The 12445-nt window shown below is 35.5% G+C and overlaps 1 protein-coding gene across 2 annotated transcripts; it reads left to right on the top strand.

Moving 5' to 3' along the window:
- The first annotated feature begins 1919 nt into the window (after positions 1 to 1919).
- On the top strand, positions 1920 to 7458 carry LOC106055026 (glutathione S-transferase 1-like). 2 transcript variants are annotated; one of them, XM_056027895.1, is made up of 6 exons: positions 1920 to 2340; positions 4191 to 4332; positions 4868 to 4960; positions 5580 to 5698; positions 5802 to 5906; positions 7210 to 7458. In XM_056027895.1, the coding sequence occupies exons 1-6, from the start codon at positions 2125 to 2127 to the stop codon at positions 7369 to 7371; spliced, it is 837 nt and encodes a 278-aa protein (XP_055883870.1). In that variant the 5' UTR covers positions 1920 to 2124; the 3' UTR covers positions 7372 to 7458. The 2 variants fall into 2 exon arrangements, with proteins under 2 accessions (XP_055883870.1, XP_055883871.1); XM_056027896.1 differs by having other exon boundaries at positions 1921 to 2325.
- The last annotated feature ends 4987 nt before the right edge of the window (positions 7459 to 12445 follow it).

The raw sequence follows: 12445 nt of genomic DNA, 5'->3' as shown, positions 1-12445 counted from the left end.
TTTTCATCATCAATGACTTCATACTAAGCATAATTTTGCCATTAATCATAAAATCATAACGGTATAGATATAGATTTCTATCCAGATTTATGTTTTAATTAAATAATTTTTTTTTGTAAGCCTTAAGTGTAGTATTTTTAGATCTATGTTATTACAAATAAACAACAAGAAACTTACTTTTTTTTTTCAAATCGCAGAAAGTAGAACTTTATACGGTAATACCTACATTGAACTATGAATAAGTTGGGTGGTTTGCTATTTCGCGGCTGTGTGTACGTGTTTAAGTCAACTTCTATTAAGTTTTGTTAACGAGCTAATTGTCTCCCCTTTTGACGCATTATATCAATGTTTTCTAACTTAACCTCTCCCATCCCTCTTTTTCGTTAACTTTCAATGGAACCATAAAAAAAAAACGGGTGAGGGAAGGAGTAAAACAAAATAGGAGTGCCATCAAAGGCCCATGCCGACCAGCAAAATGATCAGGCCAAACAGTCTTGAAGACATCAAAGTAGTGTTGAAGGCCATGCCGCTCGTGCATAGCAGAAAGTACGGTCTAACGTTTTACAAATGATAACACGTACAGTGTATAGTGTAATTCTTAAATTTTGTTCTTGTTGAATTTGAAACAAAATTAATTGTAATAATAATTTAAAAAAAAAACAAGAAGATAACGTGTTCGGGACTTTGTGTCTTGCTGATGTCACTTTTTTTTTTTAAAGTTGTCTGCATTTAATTTTTTTTTCTTTGGTCGCGACCAGACAGGCCCATTTGGTACCGGCCCACCGGGCATTTGCCCGTTTGCCCATATAGCCAGTCCGCCCCTGAGTAAGAAGGTCATGGCGGGGGTCCAAACGCTGTACTAATCCTGTATCTAATCATTACGTTTATGATGCAGAATCCTGGTGAAGACTGGGATTTTTAATTTCGGGATCTTCGGGCGCCTCTGAGTCCACCCAGCTCTAATGGGTACCTGGCACTAGTTGGGGAAAAGTAAAAGCGGCTAGTCGTTGTGCTGGCCACATGACACCCTCGTTAAACGTAGGCCACAGAATCAGATGACCTTTACATCATCTGCCCTATAGACCACAAGGTCTGAAAGGGGAACTTTACTTTTACTTTTAGTATTTAATTTAATGATATCAAAATGAAATAAATGCGGTACACGAAGGCACCATTGTTTGGATCTGTCTTTCTGTTTTTCTCTCTGGTAAAATGTTTGCTCACGTTTCACATTTTTTTCGCATCAAGTTGAATATTTGTACAATTTTTCACTGGCGTAGACAATGCATAAAACAAACAAACAAACAAAAAAAAAAACAACAAAAAAACAAAACTGGTGTCAATAAATTACTGCTTATTATTTATTACGTTTGATACAAACAAGGGGAACTAATCCTTCAGTAATCACAGACATGGTTAAATATGTCTGGTTTTGTCCCCTTCAATGTTGGCTTGAGGACATTTGAGGAGACTTGATTCATCGAGCACAAATTCAAGCCTTTCCACTTTTTTTTTACCCTTACCTATCTCTTAGTCTGTTGGACACTTGGGGCACCAAGCAAGATTTGTCAACCGTCTTTCTCCATTCCTCCCTGTCTTTTGCCTTGTTTAAACACAGCGATCATTGTGACATTTATATGATACCCCCTTCTCCCCTTCCCCCTATTTCCAGTTGGTCTCAACTCTTGACGATTGATAGGATCATAGTGTATTGAAAAAGCTAAAAGCATGAAATCGCAATTAACAATTGGTAATGAATTATTTTATTTGGTACTGAACAAGGGTAATAAATGACACTTAACAGATCTACCTGTAATACTTTAGTGAGTATATGGCTTACACGCTTGTAGACGTTCGAAACAAAAAAAAGGCTAAAGAACGGAAAAGTCAGCCCAAGTACTAAGTCTACCTTTTTTTTTTTAATGACAAGAGGATCATGATAAGCGACAACATTATATTTGACATTACTAGACGGTAGAAGTAGGAAGAATATACTGTTGTGGAATACAAATACATGTCTTATTGTTGTAAGCAGTGTATGACGGTTCCAGACTAGTCAATCACGGTTCCAGTCTAGTCAATCACGGTTCCAGTCTAGTCAATCACAGCTCCAGTCTAGTCAAGATGAGATGTTATCTCCCACTGATTCTACATTGTTTACTTTCTTGTGACAGAGTTTATTGTTCCGCTGACACGCCATGTCCAACAAGCCGCAGCGGATCTGGATGCACTACGGATGTCGTTGATCAGACTTACTGCACAGCGGATACAGATGACTGCGCCAGGAGAAACATTCCTGACAAAGCTATCAAATCTTCAGAAAAGGTAAATGTTCCATCTGTAAGTAGCTCAGTAGGTCATAAAAGTATGTAGCACTTCGAGCTAAAATATTAACCGCTAATAAGCTTTATGCTGAATAATCACACCTGCTATGGATTAGTGAGTGATTCGTGCAATGAGCAAAGAAATAAGTGAATTAATTGAATAAGCGGCATTTAAGTGGGTACATGAAAATCTTAAATGGCTTAGTGAAAACACGAAAATATGCATTGACTTTGTAAATATGAGAAATCTGCAACAGTTTAGCTACTTAGTAAATATGAGAAATCTGCAACAGTTTAGCTATTTAGTAAATATGAGAAATCTGTTTAGCTAGGCCTACTTAGTAAATATGAGAAATCTGTAACAGTTTAGCTACTTAGTAAATATGAGAAATCTGCAACAGCTTAGCTACTTAGTAAATATGAGAAATCTGCAACAGCTTAGCTACTTAGTAAATATGAGAAATCTGCAACAGTTTAGATACTTAGTAAATATGAGAAATCTGCAACAGCGTAGCTACTTAGTAAATATGAGAAATCTGCAACAGTTTAGATAAGCATAAAATTTGCAACGATTTAGTTAATCCAGAGGACTGGGACGGCTTGGTGAGGATGTGAAATCTGCCAGTGTTTAGTGAATACATGAAATATGTCAATGTTTAGTGAATATATGAAATATGTCAATGTTTAGTGAATATATGAAATCTGTCAATGTTTAGTGAATACATGAAATCTGTCAATGTTTAGTGAATACTTGAAATCTGTCAATGTTTAGTGAATATATGAAATCTGTCAATGTTTAGTGAATATATGAAATCTATCAATGTTTAGTGAATACTTGAAATCTGTCAATGTTTAGTGAATACATGAAATCTGTCAATGTTTAGTGAATATATGAAATCTATCAATGTTTAGTGAATACTTGAAATCTGTCAATGTTTAGTGAATATATGAAATCTGTCAATGTTTAGTGAATATATGAAATCTGTCAATGTTTAGTGAATATATGAAATCTGTCAATGTTTAGTGAATATATGAAATCTGCCATTGTATTGTTAATATACGACATACCAAAAGGTTAATGAATATATATGGGTAGTAGATTTGTAGTTAGTTTTATGGCTACAAAACTGAAGTATTTGGTGTTGTAACTGGTCTATGTTGATGGTCTATGTTGATGGTCTATGTCGATGGCCTATGTCGATGGTCTATGTTGATGGTCTATGTCGATGGTCTATGTCGATGGTCTATGTCGATGGTCTATGTCGATGGTCTATGTCGATGGCCTATGTCGATGGTCTATGTCGATGGTCTATGTCGATGGTCTATGTCGATGGTCTATGTCGATGGTCTATGTCGATGGTCTATGTCGATGGTCTATGTTGATGGTCTATGTTGATGGTCTATGTTGATGGTCTATGTTGATGGTCTATGTTGATGGTCTATGTCGATGGTCTATGTCGATAGCCTATGTTGATGGTCTATGTTGATGGTCTATGTCGATGGTCTATGTCGATAGCCTATGTTGATGGCCTATGTCGATGGCCTATGTTGATGGCCTATGTTGATGGCCTATGTCGATGGCCTATGTTGATGGCCTATGTTGATGGTCTATGTTGATGGTCTATGTTGATGGTCTATGTTGATGGTCTATGTTGATGGTCTATGTCGATGGTCTATGTCGATGGTCTATGTCGATGGTCTATGTCGATGGTCTATGTCGATGGCCTATGTCGATAGCCTATGTTGATGGCCTATGTCGATGGCCTATGTTGATGGCCTATGTTGATGGCCTATGTCGATGGCCTATGTTGATGGCCTATGTTGATGGTCTATATTGATGCTGATTTCTTGTTTGCTTTCTAACAGTCCAAGACGGCACCCACAAATCTCAAGTTGGTGTACTTCAATGGAAGAGGGAGAGCTGAAGTTTCACGTTTGATTCTGGTGGCTGCTGGTGAACAGTTTGAGGATGTTCGATTGGAAACATTCCTTCCAGAAGATAAGGCTAGTAAGAAAATAATAAAGAAAGTTACTTCCCTTCTCCGGAGCTAAGAAGAGCTTATTTCTCAAGTAATATCTGTATTTAATTTCATTCGTTCTCTATTTTTTTTTGTTGTAATTCTAATTTGTAATACAACAATTGAGTATCAATTTTTTTCTCCAAGTGCCAACTTCAAAACTAATACTTAGGGGTAACTTAAATATAAAACTATATCCAAACTTGCAGTAAAATTTAGACCATATCTATTTTGAAAGGCTTTTTAGTAAATTGGTATCAAAACACAGAGAAACAAGGTTCCGCACAGTGAACATAGATCTACAAAACCTAGAACTAGATCTGCTTCTGAATGCAATAGTCTGATAGCCAAATAAGACACACAAATATATTGCATTTAAAAGCCAAATGCATAGTAATCAGTATTTATCAACATATTTATATTATTTCCTCTCCTTGTTTAATGAATTGATCTCTAATTCTTAAAAAAAAATAATTTTACCTCATTAACTTTGAGGTCTGATATTACATATAATATTGTCCGTAGAAACTCCTTTTGGCCAGCTTCCTGTGCTAGAGATCGATGGAAAGATGTATGCACAGAGCGTAGCTATAGCAACGTACCTAGCTCGCGAATTCGGTAAGTAGTCATATTTTTTAAATATTAAAAACATGTTATGACTTTGCTTATTTATGTTCCATTAGCATTGTATATTATGAAACACACACATTCAAGATACCCCAGTTAACCATGGGCCAGAGAAACAGAAGACCTCTCATCTGCCCTATAGATCGCAAGGTCTGAAAGAGGAAATTTACTTCTACTCTTTACTTTAAGTAGAAATACACCCTACGCGTATCCTTGTGTCAATCTAGTCTTGCTTGTTCCTCACTTTTATGTGGCTATAATAGAATTAAACATGGAAGAAAGGGAGATGATGTTGAATTCATGTGATTTGGCTGAACACAACTCTCAGGAAAGACAACCCCATTACTACTCTTAATAATATAAATATTATTTTAATTTGCAGTTGCGTCTCTTTCAATATGCGGCCAACTGCTACTTTCTACACAACATACGTGTTGATTTAATAGCTATTGTATCCTAAATGATAGAATTTGGCAACACTGTAGAACGTTCGTTACGCTGGACATCAATTGTGTCAATATCTTTTTTTTTTGTAGTCAAACAAACGGGTCATTCTAGTTATTTAGATAGGGGACTTAAACACCTTTTATGTTTTAATGTTTACATGAAGGCTTCTACGGAGAAACAAATCTTGATGCTCTCAGAATTGATGAGATAGTTCAACTGACTCAGGAGATAATGAACGCTGCCTACACAGCCTACTTTTATGAACCAGATGAGAACAAACAAGTAGGCTTATTCTTTAGCTCTCTCTTTTCACCCTCTCTTTTTCTATCTCATCTCTCTCATCCCTCTCTGACTGTCCATTTGATCAATCTTTTTTTTTTTTTAGGCCGAGCTAATACGTGAGTTACAAGAGAAACAGTTCCCACGATATCTTGGTTACTACGAAAAGCTACTGAAGGACAGCGGAACTTCTTATTTTGTGGGGAATTCGGTAAGTCGCTCGCTGACTACGTGCCTATATTAACTTTTTTATTTAGTTTGATTAAATGTCAAGTCTGTTTCAACCACAAGCATGTTTTGAAGATAGTTTAAAAAGAATTTTATAGTCTCAACTAACTACCAAACAGCCTGTTTTGTGTCTTTGTTAGCAATTACCGATTAATAGTCTTAACCAACTACCAACCAGCCTGCATAGTGTCTTTGTAAGCAATAACCAATTCGCAATTACTTTGAATGGTAGGCAACTGTTAGCATAGTCACTGAAAATTAAGTGATCACAAATCGTCGTGCGCTGATTATTCATTGGATATTAACCTGTGAAGTTCATATTCAGAAAGCCAGACAGATTGTACAAAGTAAAGAAAGAAAGAAGAAAATTGCCGATGGTTTATAAAAGAATGCATATTGTAAATACTTACAGTATGTTACAATTTTTCTTTACATCTGAGAAGTACCAAAAAAAAAAAGGGAAATATTCATATAGGTGAGTTTTGAACACTTTTGACAAAACTTGTATTAAATCACCGTATCTGTCTGTCTGTCGACTGTATGGTAAAAAATGTGTACTTGTTATTTCTCCCACACCCAATCTCTGATTTAGCAGAAATTTTGCCAATTGTTTCTTTTACCCTACGAATGAATTAATAAAAAATTAACCAATTAGTTAATTAACAATGAATAATTGATTATTTTGTTTGATATCTTGAACAAGGGAAGAAATCGCACTTGACAGATGTGCTGGTGTAAGTTGAATTAGTTCCCTTGAGGAATCTTAAGTCCTGAGTGAACATTTTTTAATGCACGACGAGTGATAGGGTCACAGTGAATTGAGAAAGATAAAAGCTAAAAAAAAACTGAAAACATTGGGAATAATATTTCTATGGTACAGATTTATATTTATGTAATGGCTAATTCAAACTAATTAATATAAAGTAAAGTTCCCCGCTCATACCTTGTGATCTATTGGGCAGATGATGTAAAGGTCATCTGTCTCTGTGGCCTACGGATAACGAGGGTATCTTTACTTTTCCCTAATTAATATCAGGAACCCATTAGAGCCGAAAGGACTCAGAGTCGCCTAAGTATCCCGAAATTAAAAACCCCTGTCTTCACCAGGATTCCAACTCAGGACCCCCGGTTCAGAAGCCAAGCGCTTTACCGCTCAAACACCTCGCCTCTCAAACTAATTGATATAATTACCATTAAGTTAAGCTTTATTTTTTTTTCAAGTATTTATAAAATGTTTTTCTTTTTCTATAAGTTTCTGTTTTAACTTGACTGTTTTTGTCCAACAGCTGACTCTGGCTGATCTGATTGTCTATGACGCTGTATTTTCATTTCTTCAACGTGCTTACAGCATTGATGGTTTCCCTCGAGTGGAAGCCCTGTGTCAATTAGTAGAAAGTCTGCCTAACATTCAAACTTATGTGGCTCAAAGAGAGAAAACTCCATTCTAAGGAACTCGCAATCTAATATATGATGATTGTGTTACAATTAACTTACTAATTTTTTTGTTGCTTGAATAAATAGAAAGTGTCCGATTTCGTTGGTGTTATCATCCAATCATTTTGTTCTGAGAAATTATTCAAAACTTTGAACGTTTGTATAGTCAAAGGGAAGCTGACTTTGTATAAATAATAATTTCGGTCTGTATCACAAACATGTGAGTAATACACTTCACAATGTATTATAGGGAAGTGTAAAATTGCAGACCGTTCTACTGTAAATGGAAATGACCAAACTAAACAATAAGTAGCCTGGGAAAAAAAAACAATAGGCAATTCTCTTATCTAGGAAAACCTATATAGAAAATTTAAAGAAACTAATGCAGAAAGAGTTTACAAAAAGTATATAAAAATTAAACACTTAACCCAAAAAGTAAGCAGACAGCTGCAGAGTGAATACATAAACAATGTAATATCTAAAGATAACAAAAACCTATGGTCATACATTAAGTCTAAGAAAATGGAAACAACAGGCGTAGCGCCATTAAAAGATGAACATAACATAATACATAATGATAATGAAACTAAAGCAAACATTCTAAACAAATACTTTGCATCAGCATTCTCAGCCCCAGGAGACAAAGACATATTACTGAATTTGAACCAAGTAGACAACATAGAAGATATAGTAGTACAAGAAAATGGAATTCAAAAACTATTAGCCAACACCAAACCAAATAAAGCTTCTGGACCTGATGGTATTCCAGCTAGATTACTCAAAGAACTAAGTAATGAGCTAGCCCCAGTGTTCAAAATACTCTTTCAGGCTTCACTTAACCAGGGCAGAGTACCAAAGGACTGGAAAGAAGCTAATGTCACCCCCCTATTTAAAAAAGGAGAAAAATCTGACCCAGGAAACTACAGACCAGTATCACTTACCAGCATCACATGTAAAATCCTAGAACACATAATATGTAGCAACATCATAAACCACTTAGACAAACATAATGTCCTCACACCATACCAACATGGCTTTAGGAAATATAGATCATGTGAAACACAACTAATAGGACTAATTGATGATTTTTCAAAAGGTTTAGAACAAATAGATGCTATCTTACTAGATTTTTCTAAGGCTTTTGACAAAGTTCACCACCATAGTTTGCTTAAAAAATTAAAATATTTCTGCATTAATGGTCCACTGCATCAGTGGATTAAAGACTTTCTGATAGGGAGAGAACAAACTGTAATAATAAATGGTTCTAAATCAACACAGATAACAGTAAACTCAGGTGTACCTCAAGGAACAGTCTTGGGTCCACTACTATTTTTAATTTACATAAATGATTTACCAAATTGCATTACTTCAGGAACAAAAGTCAGATTATTTGCAGACGATTGCATAATATATAGAACAATAAAAACAACACAAGACACAGATATTTTACAAAGAGAATTAGATGAATTACAGAAATGGGAATCAAATTGGAGCATGTCTTTCCACCCAGAAAAATGTCAGTTGTTAAGAGTAACAAAAAAACTAAAACAAATTAATTCCACTTATCTTATTCATGGCAAACCAGTAACACAGACTAAAAACGCAAAATACCTAGGTGTTATAATAAATGAAAAACTGTCATGGAATCCACATATTGATGAAACTACAAAAAAATCAAACAAAGCATTAGGATTTATTAAAAGAAATTTCTATAAATCAAATAAGAAAATAAAACTAAAATGTTATTTAACCTTGGTTAGGCCAATAATAGAATATGCATCCTCTGTTTGGGACCCCTCAACTCAAGAAAACATTAAGAAACTAGAACAGACACAAAATAGAGCAGTGCGATTCATAACAAACGAATATTCACATTAGACTAGAGTAACACCTTTAGTAAAATCACTAAATTTAGAAAGCCTTCAGGACAGAAGGCTCAAAAGTAAAGTAGCAATAATACATAAAACACTGAACCATAATCTTCAAATACAAAAACAAAATTTAATAAAATACTCTGAAGGACACAAAGATAAAGGCACATTCCTCGTCCCATATGCTAGGACAAATTTGTACAAATACTCCTTCTTCCCTAGTGCTATTAGAGCATGGAATGGGTTGCCTGAGCTAGCCAGGAAAACCAGTGACTTGGCAGAATTTAAGTCATTGGTTAATATGCATGACTAAATGCATGACGCGTAGGACGTAATCATCTTCTTTTTTTGAAGTAACGTCTGTATTGTATAAGATAAGATCTAAAGAGAACGTTTTGTTTTACAGGGGCACACAATCCATACATTACCAATTTTGTTTCCCTTTAACCAAAATCTCGCTCCCACGTTAACAATATGCCAAAAAAAATTTCCTCCTTTATGATGCTGAGGGTGATTTCTCATTTCTCTTTATTTCTTGTAAAGTTTCAATATTGCAAGGAATCTTTCCAGAGAGCTTAGACAATCAGTTTTTTCTATTACTATCCAGATAACTTCAACATAAGACGGTGGGAAAAATGTTCATAATCGTCTATTTTTTTTTCCTCTTTACTGAATACAAAGAAACTTTGGACCAATCGCGGGAATACCCTATGAAAGCGTGTTCAAAATATCCAAATTTAATTTGATTATATTGGATTCTATTTTGAAAAACTATAACTGTCAAACCAGAGTTTTCACTGCGTGGCCAATAATATAATAGTATTATTTTTCCCAAAGATAAAAAAAACTGTAAAATTTCTAGAAACATTTTTAGAGTCATTTTAGAAATGTCGATGTGTCTAGGCTTATCTCAGTTTTCAGTTAGAACTCATGAATGGTTTGCAAGCTAATAGTTAATAGGAGGAAGTATACAAATAAAACAACGGTAATCATTTTCCTCACTGTAATAAAGACTTTCATCTATGGCGAAAAAAAAAAGCTAGAATTGATTTTAAATAAAGGCACTGCAGAGTTTAATTGTTGAAGCTCTTCCGTTTTGTAGCTAATATCAGTGGCAACACTGAAGTTCAATTGAGCGCCCTTAAAATTTTGCTTGGAAATCACCAATACTAAATGACCTTCAAACCAAGATCTATCTATATATATAATTCTCTTCTTCCCTCAACAGTTGAAACGAGAAGAAGAAGTAAAGGATAGTTCACGAGAAAACAAGAGGGCTGGACCGTGGTAACCAAGAAACATCAATCTTTTTTTTTTATTTCTACCTCACGTTAAAAAAGGAGGGGGGGGGGGAAGTAATCTATTCTGTAGAAACTATCGAGGTGACAGAGCACGATCAAGTGGAAAGATCACTCTTTTATTTTTGCAACTCGGACGGATAAAGTTATCCTAGGTAATTTAATAGTCGAAAAAAACAGAATGGCGGGGGGAGGGGAAAGTAGTATTCTTCCGTCACTAAATAGCAAGTAATTCTTCATTAGTTTGAGACGCGAGAAGCTTCTTTCACTAGATTCCACAATTGCGGTTATTGCATAATGCCGTTTTTTTCTTAATCGCGCGTATGATTGGCGTTTTCCATTTTGAATGACACCCCAAAATGACAATTTTCTATATATTTCAGGAGATTTGTATGAGTTTTCAAAAGATTTTAATAATTTCCGGATATTTCCAGGACTTTTTCGTATATTTTGCAATTTCGGGAGATTTTCAGGAGCTCCTGGTAAATCGACAGGAGGGCGCGGGAAATCTGTTTAAAGTTATAAAATGGTTTAATTTAATAATTTATACACCTAAAATTAGCGCGGGTCCTATAAAAGTGCGGGGCCCACTGCGGTCGCATAAGTTGCAGTGGTCTAAGGTCGGCCCTGCAAAATAGCGTCGTATACTACGCCGCCGGTCAACTAGTATAGATTTAATTAGTTTAAACTAAGAGTTAAAGACACATTTTGTTGATTATTCAAACTAAGAGTTAAATAACAATCGATAGACTGATTAAAAGGGATTTTCATGCAGAGTGTCATGTTATGTATGCGTGTGGATGCCAGAAAAAAATTAAAAAATTTTTACGCATTGGTTTCAGGTAGTTTATAGAGTTTCTAAACATAAGAATAAAAAAATGAGATAACTAGAGATGAAATTTTTTTCATTTCGTTCTCTCTCTACTGAAGATTTTGGTTGGGGAAACTATTAACACATGTGTCGAGCTTGTTACAAGTTGGTTCAAACAATCATGGGCGTAGCCAGGATTTTTTTTCGGGGTGGGGGGGGTGGGAGGGGAGATTTTTTTTATATGTATGTATGTGTGTGTGTACATACTCTTTATTACATTCTGACCCATCATTCTTTCTGAAGACGTTTTTATTGTGCCCTAGAATAGGTTCTTTCTGGAGTTAGTGGAAAAATTGTAGACTCCCCCCATTGCCAGCAAGAGGGTCTGGGGGAGCGCTAGGAGCTCCTTCAGCACGGGGCGGAGCCCCGCCGCTGAGCACTATATCTGGTATTGAAAGCCAACAAAATGCATATTCTGAGGTATATTCAGTGCATTTTCCTGCTATTAAAAAGTTTTATTTAAAAAACCTAATGTGCTATTCTTACTGACTTAGACTCTCCCGCGCCGTTCGGCAAATTCGGCGGCAAGCTGTTTCCACAAAAATCTGTCACTGGTAATGTCTGAAGCCTCTTCCTACCTGCTCTGATGACCTCAATGAATGTGTGGCGCCAAGTTGTAAAAGATGTCATCGAAACTCTTCTTATGCCTAATTCATTTTGTCAGAGAACATGTCCGGCAAACCTCATGCGACGCTCTGTCACAATCTTACTAAGGGGTCGACTCCCAGTTCGGCATAGGATTACCTTGATTTAGACCCGATCTCTATCTTAGCTATCTTTGTTGAGCCGCATTTAGTGTTTTTCAATTTCGGCAGATGACTATTCACTGCACTTTATTAACGGAGCCCCGCCACCGGTAGAAATGTGTAACCTTTCTTGAATACGCTCTTGGAATTAAGTGACTGAAGTTTGCTTTAGATTTTATATCAAAAAGAGAAGCTTTATCGTCAAAATCATCTGTTGGTGGTTTTAAACTAAAATATCTATGGACTTTTTGTTTTAAAAATTCAAAACCCCATTTAGCTAAGGTCATAGAATTTAGTAACTG

Source organism: Biomphalaria glabrata, chromosome 4 (genome assembly GCF_947242115.1).
Source record: "Biomphalaria glabrata chromosome 4, xgBioGlab47.1, whole genome shotgun sequence".
In the NCBI taxonomy this organism is placed as follows: domain Eukaryota; kingdom Metazoa; phylum Mollusca; class Gastropoda; family Planorbidae; genus Biomphalaria; species Biomphalaria glabrata.
The sequence above is the reverse complement of the archived record's forward strand: the minus strand, read 5'-3'. Positions and strand labels throughout refer to the sequence as shown.